The sequence below is a fragment of the Dreissena polymorpha genome, chromosome 5, assembly GCF_020536995.1.
Source record: "Dreissena polymorpha isolate Duluth1 chromosome 5, UMN_Dpol_1.0, whole genome shotgun sequence".
NCBI classification, from domain to species: domain Eukaryota; kingdom Metazoa; phylum Mollusca; class Bivalvia; order Myida; family Dreissenidae; genus Dreissena; species Dreissena polymorpha.
In genome coordinates this window covers 87,210,355-87,226,896 of record NC_068359.1, presented here as the reverse complement: position 1 = coordinate 87,226,896, position 16,542 = coordinate 87,210,355, and the positions used below count along the sequence as shown (strand labels likewise).

Sequence of the window (16,542 nt, the reverse complement as noted above, 5' to 3'; positions counted from 1 at the left end):
TAGATGCGACTATATACGACTATATAATGACATCAAACATGAACAGCTACTGTAAGGGTTGAATCGACGTGTATGGATTTTAAGTACATTTTAAGTACCCGAGCTATTCAGGATTAGAACTCCTGCTTCAATGCTTTTTTACGCTAGGATGGCCGGTCACTTAAGGTCCCTAGTTTTTTGTCAATGAAGTATAAGTATACATATTTAAACTTTTCTTAATTTTTTAAAGTTTTATTCATCATAACGGGCGATAACTATACAAACACACAAAGCGCATTTATTTACCTAAATTGTTTTATTTCTTTTGCTTTGAAACACATTTTAACGAAAGGTTAAGGTTTAGAATGTATATAGGGCTTCTTCGTACGCGTTAGCTTATGAACACCCAAAAGGTGATTTCAGTAAGTACTCAAAAAATAAACATTGATTTGTTAAGGTTATTTTCGCATATTCAGCAATTGCTGTTTGTGTTGAAAGCCGATTCTCAAAGTGTATAATACATACCTTACATGAGTTTCGCTCATGCTCGATCATTACTATCAGGATTGTCTTAACGGGGTCTTTTCACAAATTTTGGCATTTATTGAAGTATGCCATTAAATGCTTTTATCGATAAATGTAAACATTGGATCTAAAAAGCTCCAGTTAAAACAAAACAATAGTAATACAAAACGTAACCCTCAACTGGGCTCGAACCATGGACCCCTGGAGTAAACGTCTATCGCTTAGACCACTCAGCCATACGCGCTCATATAATGAATGATGCATTTTATACTTTATATAAGCAATCCTTGTAGTATCACAAAATATAACGACGGCAACGTGATATGTCCGGATATTATACGCATGTGTTAATTAAAAAACTTATTTATATAACTTGGATTATTACAACTGAGAGCGAGTTTTTTTTAATTATTTAGTATATGAAACCCACCGATATTTTACGTTAAATTTATTAGTAATAACTCTACTTCGTAGTTAATTCAGATAAATATAAGAATATGTATAACTGTACTTGAATGATTGCAATTAAACACTTGCTCATTTGCTTAAAAACAACCTGACATTCATATGCAATTAAACTTAATGATTTATATATTTGCCAAACAGAGAGTAGACTTTGCACATCTTTTCTTCGCATTGAGGTCGTTGTGATGTAAGTGGAAACGAATGAATTAAACTTAAACGGCAACCATTGTCATGGACAATTTTGAATTAGCGAAATGATTTATCAAACTGAAACGCATGAGACGCAGGAATATACCCAAACTTTTATATTCGAAGTTATAGATAAGAGTTATTGAAGCCCATAGGGCGACAGAAAATTATGTTTTCTTTGTGTTTCGTTGTGCATTCAAAAATAAATCGAGACACGAAAATCAAGACATATAAGTACATTTAAATCAATTTATTTTCAATCTTAATATTTCGATATTCAATGTTTAAAATTTAAATAAAATGTGTACATGTATTCCTGTTTAACGTGTATGCGTTGATATACGGTGAACGAAAAACGAGGGCGCTACTGTCTAGGGAGATAACTTTTAAGTTGCTTTTCTCTTACTTAGATACGAAAATGCCACTGGAAATATTTGAGTTTGGCATCGTTCTAATACAGTGATGGAACATTTTAACTATTGTGAAAATAACGTATGTTAGAGAGGTGGGCGGAACAATAGTTTTTGTATCATTTTTATTAAACTTGAAAGATCTCACCGAGCTAACGCTATAATTCAAAATGTTCCTTACTTTCGAGAATCTTGTAAGGTTAATAGGTAGGAGTATTGGAACACCGATTGGGTTATTGCATAATGTAGCCTTAGACGCGTAATGACCATATTAATTACTGAAAAGTCAATTATTTTCCCGGAGTCGTTAAAACTGTAAAATTTAAGTAACTTTTAAATATACTATAACATCATTGACAAAACACTAGGGACCTTAAGTACATCGAGACTGTCCATCCTGTTCTAGCGACGAAAACGCCTTGAAGCAGGAGTCCTACCCATCAATAGATCGGGTCGTCAGTTGATAAGAATGCAAAAATTCCATACCGTCGAACCAACACTTGAAGTCATTGTTCTGGTTCCATACGAATGATACGAGGTCATTATATTGTCGTATCCACTTTATTTGCCTGTTTTGATGTCTTGCTTACCTTACCCGGAATCGTTTTTCTTCTGCATAGTAAGTCCAGGTCCAAAAGCGTATAAAAGCAGATCTGGGGCCATAGCCTATATGGCATATAGTTGTATACAGTTCTCTGAGATACTGAGATACTGAGTTTAATTACTTTTGATTATAATCATACGTTCACATGATTTTCGCAAGAGGTATTACCGAATCTCTGGTATATACAGTTTTGAGAAATGAAAGATACGTTAAGAAACATGGCCCGTTTTGAGTTTACTGAGTTTGTATTTTAAAAGCGAATGAACTTTCAACATGTTTGTTTGTGCAACTGATAAACTGTATTCTTCACGTTTGCAGACTGCCTCATGAATACCATTTACAAAGCAAATGATTAACTAAAATAAATTAAAAAACGGTATTATTTATTGAAAAACAAAAATAACTTACTATGAATTAGCGTATAAACTTAATGAACAAGTTTAATGTTGATGAGTAACAAACTAGAATAAACGTTTAGAAGCAATGGTACCTGGACATCGACACAATTATAGTTCATGCATTTGCATATAGTATTGTAAAGTCCAAACGTAAATGTTAAATCAAGGGTATAGCTTAAACTTCGTATTGCTTTATATAGTGCTCGATGTCGGACTTTAATTATATTTGATTGATTTATTAAGTACTTTACTGTTCCAAAGCAAGCAATATATTATTATTTTATCCCATTTTCAACGCGACATTGACGGTATAACACCTTATGGAATATACTAGCCTGTATTCAACCTTGTAGGATATACCTGTCGCGTGCACAGACTACTTTTTACTTTACCACTGAATTTTTTTTCATAAGAAATAAAGTCGAGAAAATTTAGCTTCAAAATTATTCGACCTTCAATCTTTAAATCTAGTCATATGACATAATTTTTCGCCATCCGTATAATGAATCAGCTGATTGATGGCGTCTTAAAATAAAATACTTAATGCGTCATTTTCCCCCTAATTTTTTTGACGATTTATTATAAACGCGACTTATTTCACAAGTAGATGTACTGTATATCGACTTATTTGAATTGTCAATTTATCACATTGTCCTTATTTCGTGTAATGTGCATTGTTTATAATCCATGCATATACTTTTGACATTTAAGAATGTACAACAAGCCATACATATATCGCACAATTGATAAATAATCTGCAATATTTGCTTTCCGATTTAATTCACGTTAGGCATATAGCTGTGTAAAGTATAAGATGGTAAGAATAGCACCACACTGGAATTCGGAACGTCCCATTTTGTACACGGGTATTATCCAGTCATTTATCTGTTGTGTAATGGAATGTTTTCCATTCTTTGTGTATTTATATATTAAATAATTTTCTTGTACAATAAGGGCATTTACCATAGACAAATAGCATATTGTGCAAGTTTAAACATAATTATGTTTGTATGCAGAAATCTGCAAATGCACCCGAGTTTTCCAACGGCTATTATTTGATAAACTGCTCTGGTTCATTTTAACAGCAGTAATGTAGAGTACATGACGTAGCGTGTGACGAAGAAGAAAATTTATTGAGTTCGTTAACTTTGAATAAAGTGATAGGATGGCATAGGGGTATTTATTTAACTATGCTAACATAATTATTTAAGACCCTAGATGCAAAATCGTAAATTATTGAGTTAAATGGATTATTAGATGAATTTTAAAGGATAATTAAAGGTAAGATACTAGTTCGAACGTGTTTTGGTTTTTGTTTGTACTTTTGTCGTTCCCTGTTCTCGGGGAAATTATTTTAACATGGGCGCCATTGATGCATCGGATCACACACGGCATACCCATAATATTCTATAAAAAACACTTTCTGTGCGTCCTTCAATTTGTCGTCCGAAATCGGAAAACGTATTGCCCTGTATATTAAGTCAAAAAAGTGTCAGTCGCTGCAATTGTCTGTTTACTCGTCGAAATTGTCAAGGTTGTTGATGGTGTACATGCATGTTGACATCGACATCATTTTGTCAGGAGCAATCGCCGCCATATTGGATTTTGATCACATTGTTTCGAAAATAAAATGAATTATAGTAAAGTAAAATCTTCTTTTCGCGGTCGTAATGTGTTACAATTCGCATACTGCGTAAAATTGAATCGAGGCATGTGGTGATATTTTTACTTGTTTTACAGTTTGTGTGTGATTTTTTAAAGACTAATTTGCGTACCAGAACAAATACATTTATATCACTACGCATGGCTACATTCGTTAGATTTTAAGAACTTTTAGGACTGAATTAAAATTATTGTTAAGGTTATTAGATCTATTTATGTTAAATGTTACGATGAAAAAATCAAATGGGATAAAAAGAATACTAGGATTAGCGTTGAATACAGAGAAGTTTATGTTGCTCGGCTCGAACACCGAAAGCGCTCGCCAAGGCTCGCGCTCCCGGCGTTCTAAGCCTCGCAACATAAACTTCTCTGTATTCAACGCGTAACTTCTCTGTATTCAACGCGTACCTTGTATTCTCTATGTACCAATTGCTAATCATGAAGTTCGATGAAAATTATACGTTCACATTGCTTTTATGTTGTTTTTTGTCCAAATAAATACATTGTCGAGAGCTACACTTTCAACCCAAATCTATTGTCATACGCTGCACTTTAATTTATATTTTAAGCCAGATAAGAACTGATGTAAATGGACTTTTATATCATCTATAATGAAATATCGGGACGGGTTGTGTTAATCGAGCAAGTCCAATAAATGCAATTTTTATTTAGTTATAAAAAGCGTTTAAGTCCCGTGTATAGAACATTAATTGGTTCTCAAGAGCTTGTGAAAAGTGCTGCCTTTAGAAAATATACACTTTCCTGTACCGAATAAATAATTGTTAATTGTTATTAGACATAAAAACAATACTGTGCGAATGTTACATTTATTTATTATTTATGGGTTCGTTTACTCGTTTAAAATTGTTCACAAAATGAAGCAATCGTAGGTTCTTATTTATTGTTCATTTTTTCCAACGATTATAAACAAAATTATTGTGTGATTCTTCAGCTAATGGCTTATTTGTATATAACAGAAAAATGCTCAAGGTGGTCAATCATGATTCATTTCCAAAAAACAGACGGGCCACTTGCCTTCGGTTTTATCGAAACAAATTTGAAAATGGGAACACACATTTTATTTCAATTGTTTTACATCGATTTTCGTAATATTCAGACTAAAACGAAATATGACGAGGAAAATAAGTTTCGTACTTTGTTTTATAATTAAAAAGGCTTTTTGTATTTGTTTTGGTATTGGTTATTTGAACATCGGTATACGAAGTAATATATATGATGAATTTCGTGTTTCGGTATGACGAATGTAAAACGAAAACAAAAAAAAACTGTACTATGAGCAATGACTCAAGCAACACACACATTTTATATCGTGTGATTTAAAAGCATGCCAGTCGTGAAATAGATGAAACAGTCAAAACTCCACAGTAATTCAATATATGGGTGGCGCATGTAAGGTTTGTTTCTAACCGAAAGCAGTCTGCAGCGCTAAGCATGTTTTGTGTGAATGAAAATATATTTAACATGTATATCCAAATCAGGTATAAATTAAACATTAATTGATTATAAAATAATGAGTTAGATACTATGTTATTTTAACACTCAATACCCATTGCATCGCATCAATTAATGAATTTATCTATGAATTGATCTACAAAATCTTGATAAAATCGATGTGTATGGCGTTGCTTGAGTTCGTGTTCTACAAAATTGTATTGAAATAAACCATCCATGATTCTCAAACATGTTTGGACCTCATGAGTGTATGGTTGCACTTGGCTGTTCCATTGCGGGAAAGATGCAAATGTCATTGAGTATGTATAAAGTTCTTCCCTTTAGACAATTTTAGTGTAAACATGCGTTCAACTATTTAGTTGCATTTTAAAAAGAAAGGATGTGCAATTAGAAAATTGGCGACTGGTTGATTGTGTGTAGATATGTATTTGAACACTAGCTCTAGCGAAACGTGCAATAAACGTACTGCACAGGTGTCGTGTTAGATGAAAGTTTACCGGCGGTCAAAATCATCTTATTCAAATATCATTAATGATGTTTTGACTATCTGTGTGACTAGTTGAAAAAGTAGACACGAAATGCAACTCTGTGTTTTATACAGTAACTTAGAAATATTCGTAAATGGGTGAACTCTGGAATAAAAAAACTAAACATAAGAATATTCTTCTTTTAAACAAAAGGCTAATTTGGGACGACAATTTACGCATGTGCATAAAGCCCTGTTCCCCAAGAATGTGGTTCGTGGTGTTACTGTTTGCCTGCCATTTGGTTTAAATTATGCTAACATTCAACTCATATTCTTATAATTTGTTATAAACAACTTTTATTTATAAAAAAAAATTAAATAAGCTTTATTGTTTTATATTACCAGGATATTGTGTATTGTTAGTTTTGAGTTGCAAACGATTTTTTGATATTTTAAAATTAACCTATACGATATCAAAACATGTTTCCGTTCTTTTGACTATTTAAATGCTGCAATCTTGCTTGTCGGTCCAGGTCAGCATTTCTTAAGACTATTTTCACGGGATCATCTTAAGCTTCAAGTTTTGAAACATTTGTACCAAACATTTCATTTTTCATAATAAAATTAAGTGTACAAACATTTCATGTTAAAAATTATTCAAGCTTTAATAATAATATGTGAACTAAATGAAATTTTTAAAAGTTCAACCCCACGAACTATAACTTAAAACAGAAATATGAGTCGATGACATACGTGACTTTAGGCACTTTTTTCTTATACCAGGCCTAATAATATTTGTTACAAATCGGGAATAGCTTGTAATCAGACAAACAGTTTCGTATCTCGTGAGCACTGTATATCACCGCAATGGATGTAAACTAAATCTTGGTAACCTTTAATCATCAACATTTCAATTGTAAGGAGATTGAAAATGTTGCGTTATTTCTTATTTACGCCAATGATGACTTAGATGATCAGAGTAAAAGAGGGCTACGAAATCCCGGTTTAGTGAACCACTCTTGGGAAAACATAACATAACTATAGCCTTTAGTTAAGTTACTTGTATATGACAATACACAAAAGATAAAACGTTTACATTCAATATTATACTGATGTGTCAAATCGAAAAGATATACGCCAAAGAATAAATATAATTGAGTGTTATATATTGTTTTAACTGCCCAACATTTCGAACGGTTTGTTCTAGATAGAATAGTAATTGTGCAATAACTCCTGAAAAATTTACATTGCATCGTGATTGCACCGAGTCATTGAGTTTTGGATGTTCAGTTGGAATCAATGACATTCTCTATCCAGTCGTAGAAGTAATTTACACGCGTGTAGAACGAGGGGTACAGTGGGTTGCCGGCGCAACCTTTGCCTGAATTGACCACGCCCACCTTGATCCAGTGGCCGTCATGGAAGCACGCTAGCGGACCGCCCGAGTCGACCTAGAAAACAAGTGAAATGCCCTTTAATGACATAAAGTACATCATTTCACGTAGTAATTAACTTAATAGATGTATGTGCTAACACATCTAATTTGATATAATCTAACACGAATTGTTAGTTCATAACAAATATTATCAAACAAGTTTAGGAAATTGTTATTTCTTGTAAGCCAGCGTATTTCTTGGACGAGTAAATAAAATTATTAACTAAAATGACAAAGTGCGCATATCTATTATCAAGCACACTATAATTAACGAAAAGAAACGTATATAACAAAACTAAGTAAAGTTGATTAAATATAAATGTTGCCATTTGTTCATGTTGACGTGTTGGTCATAAAACAAAAACATGGAAAATTTGAAAAAAAGATCGAATGATGTCACCTTAGATGAGCAATATCATAAGAATTCATTTCAGACACGGAAAACAAGAATATGTACGACTTTTTGATACTAAGCTATTTGCTAATGAACATTCACAATATTGAATCCCACCTGACAGGAATCCCTGCCTTCACCAGCGGCGTAAATGAGGGGTGTGTCTTCTGGAGAAACATCGTAGTCTTCCGGAGAAACATCGTGGTCTTCCGGAGAAACATCGTGATCTTCCGGAGAAACATCGTGATCTTCCTGAGAAACATCGTGGTCTTCCGGAGAAACGTCGAGGTCTTCCGGAGAAACATCGTAGCGTTCGGCGCAGACGGAATTGGGCACGATCTGAAGACTCGCATGGTGCGGTAATTCCACGCCCTCATTCGCACCTGGAAAACAACGCCGCCTCTCCCGTTGTAACATTGGTATAAACATTGCAAGTTAAAATTGTTATATGAGATTTACGTCAGTATTCCGATGCTCTTGCCTTTCTAATGGCTACCAAAAACTTTGCTGAATCGTAATAATATTATTGTCAAACAAAGCGACACAGTTTACTTATCTTTTGTTTGCAACTGGAATTCATTACTGAACAGGAATATATTATTATTCTTTCTTTGGGAAAATAAAAACATATCTCTATACCTTAAATGTGTTTTATTTTTTCTATGATAGTGAGTTGGTTATTTTGATGTGTGCTGCGTGGAATCAGTAACGTGTATCCCCGTACACATCTTCAATGTTGTTATATTTTCAGCCTTCAGAGGCTGGTGGCGGTATTGTTTTTTTTATTATTGTTAGAAACCTTGTTTAAGATCTTTTTTATTTACACTTATATGTATCATAAATATTGCTGGGCCAAGAATGAGGTTGAGGGCTATAAAATCGGTTTACACCCCCTATGCTTTGCATTGACCGTTCCAAGTCGGTGACCCCAGCTTTATTCTTCTATGTGTGTATGTTGTTTCGTATTGCGCTGTTTCGTACTGTTTTGGCAATTGGTCAGTTGCCTTAAATAAAGGACCAAAAAATTGAATATAATAAGAATGCAATACTGCTCCAGCGGCTGGAATGTCACTTCTTTATATTAGAAATTCGAGTCTACCGTGCACTAAGTCTCCCCATCCCGCAGTGACGCAGTGGCTGTGATCGGGCGCAGTGTAATTGGGGTCCATACAAATGGTGTTCACGTACTCGGACAGGTAAGCAGGCCTTCTCAACGTAGGTAGGGCGATATCATAGAACACTGCATCGTCCGACGACACTGAAATAAAAATGTTCAAACAACTGATACATTGGGGATGACACTTTGAAGCGTTTAAAATAAATGAGTTGAAGCTTCTTGCATAAATGAGTTAAAGCGGGTATATACGATTTTGTCAAATACTTATGAATTTATATAAACAGTGTAAAAAACTTATTATACATATTTATATTTCAATATAAATTAAAATAAAAGTTAAGAAGAACATGTGTCGAAAAATGCGAAATAAGCAAGATATTTAATTCTGAAATTGAAAACGGCTGTACAGCCGAATTCGCCATCATGTATACCATACATGTACGATGTGCATCTAAACTTACGAGGGGTGTTCCAGAAGTTCATGGATTTTCGCTATAACTTTCATTTGGTAACATAAATGGACAAACAAATAGCATGTTAAGAAGATTTCGTCCTTTCCAAATCTACTCTCCAAATATCATGGGAATACATAAAACAATAAATATATATCAGAGATTTAAACATGTGCACAATGCGCACACCGACGCACGTGTAACGTTTCTGTTCAACGTCAATGACGTTATGAAGTTAACAACTGTCAAATCTTTTCAAACATAATCTACTCCAACGCGAATGCACTTTATGTGTCGGGAAATCCACTTGTCAAAAGTGTCTCTATACCAGTCAGCGTCAAAAGACGACACGATTCGCTTTGCTGCAACTGTAAGTTCCTGTTTACTTGCAAAGCGAATACCGCGCAACTGTGATTTAACTTCCGGGAAGACGCGGAAGTCCATAGGGGCCAAATCCGGGCTGTAAGGAGGACTTAGGCGCTGTAACGTGAAATTTGCCGTTAATTCTGTTTATCAACGACATTTAAACCAAATTTAAATTCGCGCCGCATGTCGTTACTGAGGTCTTTATGGCAACGCGTTTCAAACGCGCTCTATGGAATTCATGCATTTTTAGCTTAAAGTCCGTGATAATTGGTTTGTATGATTTGTAAATTTCATTGACTTTTACCAGCAAAAAAAATAAGTTATAGCGAAAATCCACGAACTTCTGGAACACCCTCGTAGTTTAACGGATTATAATACAAAGAAGAATGCTTCGGTTATTGTAGGCAAATATGTACGTCACTATCGGCTCGGGGCGCTAATTTGTTTTTGCTGCATTTTATTAAATTCGGCTTAAATGTATAATTTTTCTTGCCTATTTTGTGTTATTGTAATATATATATTATCAATATATTACAATTAAACACACATAAAAAATCGTATATACCCGCTTTAATAGGTGCGAACGGCTTAATCATTTTAATTGACACGCGAACACGTCTTACATATTTTGTTGACACATGTTAGCGTCTGATACATTTTAGGTGTCAAGTGCACACGTCAGATAAATTGGAGGAGTATGATATGTTAAAGATGACACTGAATAGTTTTTAATTCATTTGTTGAATGTTCAGACACGCAACGTTATTCTAGTATATCGATACTGTATGATGCATTGCGCGCAGTGCATAAAGTTTTATGCATGACGTGTTTTTCGATTTAGAGCTTACGAAACGCCCTGTGTTAAAGATAAAAATAATGCAATTGAAACAGTCACTTGATAAGGGTGTTATTCAAATTGTCGTTGGAATTGATAACCATGTGATACATTGTAGACACTGATGCAGTTGACACTGACGCTTGAGACGTATTTGTAGGCACTGACAAGCTTTTGAGACATATGTGTGGACACTGACACGCGTTTGAGACATAGGTGTGGATACTGACAAGCGGTTAAGACATAGGTTTGGACACTGACAAGCGCTTGAGAATAGGTGTGGATACTTACAAGCGTTTGAGACATAGGTACTGACACTAACAAGCGTTTGAGACATAGGTGTGGACACTGACCAGCGTTTGAGATATAGGTGTGGACACTGACAAGCGTTCGAGACATAGTTGTGGACACTGACACGCGTTTGAAAATAGGTGTGGATACTTACAAGAGTTTGAGACATAGGTGTGGAAACTAACAAGCGTTTGAGACATAGGTGTGGGCACTGACAAGCGGTCGAGACATAGGTGTGGACATTGAAAAGCGTTTGAGATAAAGGTGTGGACACTGATAAGCGTTCGAGACGTAGGTGTGGACACTGACAACCGTTTGAGACATAGGTGTGGACACTGACAAGCGTTTGAGAATAGGCGCGGTCGCTGGCAAGCGTTTGAGAATAGGTGTGGACACTGACAAGCGTTTGAGACATAGGTGTGGACACTGACAAGCGTTTGCGACATGGTTGTGGACACTGACAAGCGTTTTAGAGTAGGTGTGGATACTGAAAAGAGTTTGAGACATAGGTGGGGAAACTGACACGCGTTTGAGACATAGGTGTAGACACTAACAAGCGTTTGAGACATAGGTGTGGACACTGACAAACGTTCGAGACATAGGTGTGGACACTGACAAGCGTTTGAGACATATGTGTGGACATTGACAAGCGTTTGAGAAATAGGTGTGGATACTGAAAAGAGTTTGAGACATAGGTGTGGAAACTGACAAGCGTTTGAGACATAGGTGTGGACACTGACAAGCGTTTGAAACATAGGTGTGGACACTGACAAGCGTTTGCGACATGGTTGTGGACACTGACAAGCGTTTGAGAGTAGGTGTGGATACTGAAAAGAGTTTGAGACATAGGTGTGGAAACTGACAAGCGTTTGAGGCATAGGTGTGGACACTGACAAGCGTTTGAGACATAGGTGTGGACACTGACAAATGTTTGAGACATAGGTGTGGACACTGACAAGCGTTTGAGACATATGTGTGGACATTGACAAGCGTTTGAGATATAGGTGTGGACACTGACAAGCGTTTGAGACTAAGTGTGGACACTGACAAGCGTGTTGTGATAAATTGATATAGACACTGACAGGAGTGCGGACATTTTGTAGCGTGTCATACACTGACCTGAATACTAGAGACCGTTCGATACATAGGAGTCGACAATGAAGAGAATGTAAGACATTTGTGTATATCAAAACACGCATCTGTAAATGTCATAAAGAATTTACCACACGCTTTCAATGGTCGTTTCCTGTGTAGCACATTTGTCAATGGCAACTGTGATAAATTGGCCTGGACACTTAAATTTGTATGATAAATTGACATTGAAATCGTGTGAGTCATTGGTGTGGAAAACTGAAATTCGTGTAGTGTATTGGAGTGGACAAGTAAACTTGCATAACATAGTGTAGTTGACACAGTCAAGCATTTCATGAATTGGAATTGATAAACATTACATGTGAGACACCTCTTTCTACGAGTCTGATACAGTTGAACTGCAGGTGCAATTGTGAGATACAATTTAGTTGATGTGTGCACGCGTATGATAAATTGGCATGGTTAACATCTGTATGGAATATGCAAGCGCTCAGTTAAAATGATCGGTTTAAACATGTTTTAAAAGGTACATATGCATGTCCGTGACACACGGTAATGCGTATGCCACTCATTTATATCAAATACTAGTAATTTATGTGTTTAATATAGGAGTAGCCACTCACGCGAGTACTTAGGGTGTGTGACTATCTTGTCCAAGGTATGCTTCTGCTCCGTGCCTTCCTCTCGATACTGCACGTGCTCTCCGAGTATAACGCGCCAGTTGTTTGTATCAAACGGGTCAATCTCCAGAGACTCATGATAACGTCAGACATGCTCGTATACTACAATCACGTAAAATTATGTAAAATTGTAAGATAAGTGTTGTGCTTATGTCGATTGCAGTTACTAAAATCAAAATAGCTTTACTGTTAAAGTATAGAAAATCTATAATTATTTGTTTCGATTATGTATAACAGATTTATTTGTTTCGATTATGTATAACAAAATGTGTTTTTCACGTCGCGCTTATGTTCTATTACCTTTAGTTTTTTTTCAGATTTCACGTAAATCTATGGAGAGTTTAATACATGATTTATAAAACACACGGATGGATGAACTTTCCTAGACTACCCGTGTTTTAGAAACAGGAATAGGGTGTGTCGAAAAAGCTAAATGAAAACGATCAAGTTATAGCAGAGATATATATTCAGATATATATTCCATGCAAGTGACGTTGACATTTGGGATATGGTTACAAGTATTATGTAAAACCCGCGATATTTAAATGTTGTTCGTTTGTGGCAAGTGATTTCTAAATAACCACATACGTGATGAACTTTAAGTCTGAACAAGCAATAGTGGTCTCATCCTTTACATTCAATCTATTGATGTGACCTTGACCAGTCGCTAAGAGATCTAAACGATGATAATCAAATTTTACAGTTGTCCCATCGACGATAAAATAACACTCAATGTCAAGATGTATTAAGGACATATTTATTTTTATCTTCAGGCGTGGTCTTTACCTTTGAGATTGGAATGTGTTGCGCATCGCGTCACACCAACCCCACATTTAATAATCATTGTAAAGATTTTTTTACTATAAACCGATACAAATAAAATTACAGTCTGGACAAGCCGTCTAAATTATCACATTTGACCTTTGATCTCTTAGTGTGACCTTAAGTTTGGAGCCTTATGCATATGGTATGCGCTTGCGCGTCGTATCCACTTAGTAATCAAGGTTAGCAAACTATATTAAACTTTCAAATTATTGTTGATGTAATAGTCCGGACATGAATCGGGAACGACTTAGATATGTACGAACGTACGAATAAGTGAATTGCCTAATCCCACGCCCTTTCATGTTGGGGGTGGGGGGGGGGAATAAACAAATGTGTTGACCTGTAATAAATAAGGCAATACGTATGTGTATTTATGTGTGCCCATGTTTAAGTACATACCTTCCCATTTCCGTTGACAATCGAACACACTCGAAACAATGCGCAGCGGTGAGTAGCACCTGCGGGGAGATAAGTGTCGCTCCACAAACATGCTCCATATACTTCTTATTAGCCAATAATCGTTGAAGTGACACCAGCCAAGGCCACTCTCCTTGAAGTAACGACGAGCCGCCTACAATTCGCTTCTTGACGTCGTTTTTCACAATGTAGGTTTTGCCACAAGAGTCGATATGTTCGTACAAAGATATACATGTACATAAAAGTGAAACTGATTGATTGCTCTGACAGAAGAGCAGAAAAGATGGCGACGCTCATGCCGATTTAGGTATTTTTCGCCATTGCATGCACTTTATTACTTGTTTTGATTGTTTAAAAGCCGCTAACTTTCCAGCCATATCAGCAGCAAGAAAATGATTTATTTCGTACTAATAATTGCTCTTTATCTGGACTTAACTCGCTGCACATTTTCTTAGCGAGACCCGCTGAGAAATTTCGAGCAAGTAAAGTCGAGATATATGGTGAATATTAATACGATTAAAACGCTTATCACGTTCTTGTCGATATTGCTAGAAAGTTAGCGGCATTTCCACAATCAATTAAAGTAATAAAGGGTATATAACGTTAAAAACGTCGCCAACTTGTTTGTTACGAGACAACATCCTCTGTCTTATATTAATGCATATTTTAAAGTTTCAATCAAACAATCACATAAATTCAAAACGTCACTTCTGAGATAAATCTAGGAAAAATCGGTGTATATTTGTTTTGTTTTTTTACAGAAAGGCATTCGCATAATGCGAACTTGGGTCTTATTCTCTACGAGACCAGCGTTGTTTCAAACCAGCCTGCCATTCGCATAGTCTGGTCAGCAGCAACCATGTCCTTAATAACGTGACGCCATGTTTTGCGATCTCATTAGTGGACAGGTTTGCCGCGGCCAGATTTCGTAGGATTGTCTTTGGATGGCATCGGACCTATTTTCGTATGACGTGGCACGAACGCAACACGATTTTTTAACTTTGATTCTGATTAAAAATGAAGAAATATTTGATTAATGAACGTTATCATTAGGCACTATAAATCACAATGTAACCAGTCACAAATTCTATTTAAAAGTTGTCTCCCTTGTGTGCATAGTTGTTTTTAGCCTATTTTCTTTCCTGTACATTGAATCTGTTGGGCAAGTTTTCTTTCCCGCTCTGGCAGTAGTATTTCATGGGTTGAGCCAATCTCCACGCAGAGTTGTCGTTCCTTGCTCTCACATACAACTCTGCATAAGGCTCAGCACGCCATTTCGTCTACCAAATAGCTAAAACCGAACAAACGCATACAATGTTTATTTGTGTGTATATTTAAGATCGCATGCATTTAGTTAAAAAATATGACTTTTAAATGTACGATAAATCGTGCAAAAACTTGTGAGTTTTAATGCAACTCTTTGGAACTATTTAATTGCCCATTTACACAGATGTAATCATTCCACGCACTTCACAAATGTAAACAATTGTACATATTTTTTATTGAGTGACGTTAGGCATTGTTTCGACGTATTTATGTATGTTGGTTTCTTAACATAAAAAACATATAAATTTTATAATAATTAATTAAGACTGATATAAGATATCATGGTATGAGGTGGTTTTCTTTAATGCAGTTAATGCAATGTAACCGTCGTGCAAGAGATTGTTTAGTATACTTTAACATCAATGATGAACGCTTGGAATGATCATGACATGAATGAGACGCTGTCATAACAATAGTACGTTCTGAGCCCAACACAGAGGTGAATGTAATGTGACCGTCGTGCAAGAGATTGGGGTTGAGCTGGAAGGACATGTTTTTTCAAATGTAATTTAAGAGCCGTGCTTCTTTGAGGTTAGTATAAGTCTCTTGGTTGCAATAGTGTTTTTATAAAGATTGTGGCTAATTGATTTGTGTTGTACAAGTAATTATCTAATATATTGTGCATTTATATTAATTTGTAATGTGTTTCCGCGACTTGGCAAAATGGCAGCACTTCTCAGAATTGCTCTTTCCTATCTTATTCACTATTTCTGTATGCTTTATTAGCACATGCATTTAACTTGCAGAGCTTAACATCTTCACGGAGATTCCTGTGTGTAAGATCAGTGTGTGAGGGTTAAGCAGCCATTCCATAAATGGTAAAAAAAAATGAAATATTGTTAAAGTCATGAATGTATTATAAAAGCGGATATGTATGTTTTATATTGATCATTATATGGTTTTCTATGCAACTTTGTATAAAAGCCACTAGATGACCATCATATTATTATGTATGTTATTTTACTATAATTTGTGTTATTATTAATTTCAGGTTGTCTTCATATCTGGAATTCAACATTGAATATTGAATATTTAATATGTAGCAGTATAATAAAGTATAAAACAACCTTATAAAAGGTTTACATGTCTTAAATCTTCCTGAACATTAACGAACCCGCACTTGTGGAACAATATAATTAAG

General features: G+C 35.5%; 1 protein-coding gene across 1 annotated transcript; it reads right to left on the bottom strand.

Annotated features, from left to right (window-relative positions):
• Nucleotides 1-7,457: 7,457 nt before the first annotated feature.
• On the bottom strand, nucleotides 7,458-14,065 carry LOC127831430 (tryptase-2-like). The gene is made up of 5 exons (XM_052356413.1): nucleotides 14,058-14,065; nucleotides 11,833-11,888; nucleotides 9,100-9,258; nucleotides 8,118-8,383; nucleotides 7,458-7,622 (listed from the first exon to the last, which is right to left on the bottom strand). The coding sequence occupies exons 1-5, from the start codon at nucleotides 14,063-14,065 to the stop codon at nucleotides 7,458-7,460; spliced, it is 654 nt and encodes a 217-aa protein (XP_052212373.1).
• Between the last annotated feature and the right edge of the window lie 2,477 nt (nucleotides 14,066-16,542).

Excerpts from the sequence above, each read along its gene's own strand:
- LOC127831430 (XM_052356413.1), bottom strand. Across the intron at positions 9,259-11,832 it reads CAACCATGTCGCAAACGCTT|TGTCGTCGGACGATGCAGTG; the intron begins GTCAGTGTCCAC and ends TTTTTATTTCAG. Across the intron at positions 8,384-9,099 it reads ATGGGGAGACTTAGTGCACG|GTGCGAATGAGGGCGTGGAA; the intron begins GTAGACTCGAAT and ends GTTGTTTTCCAG.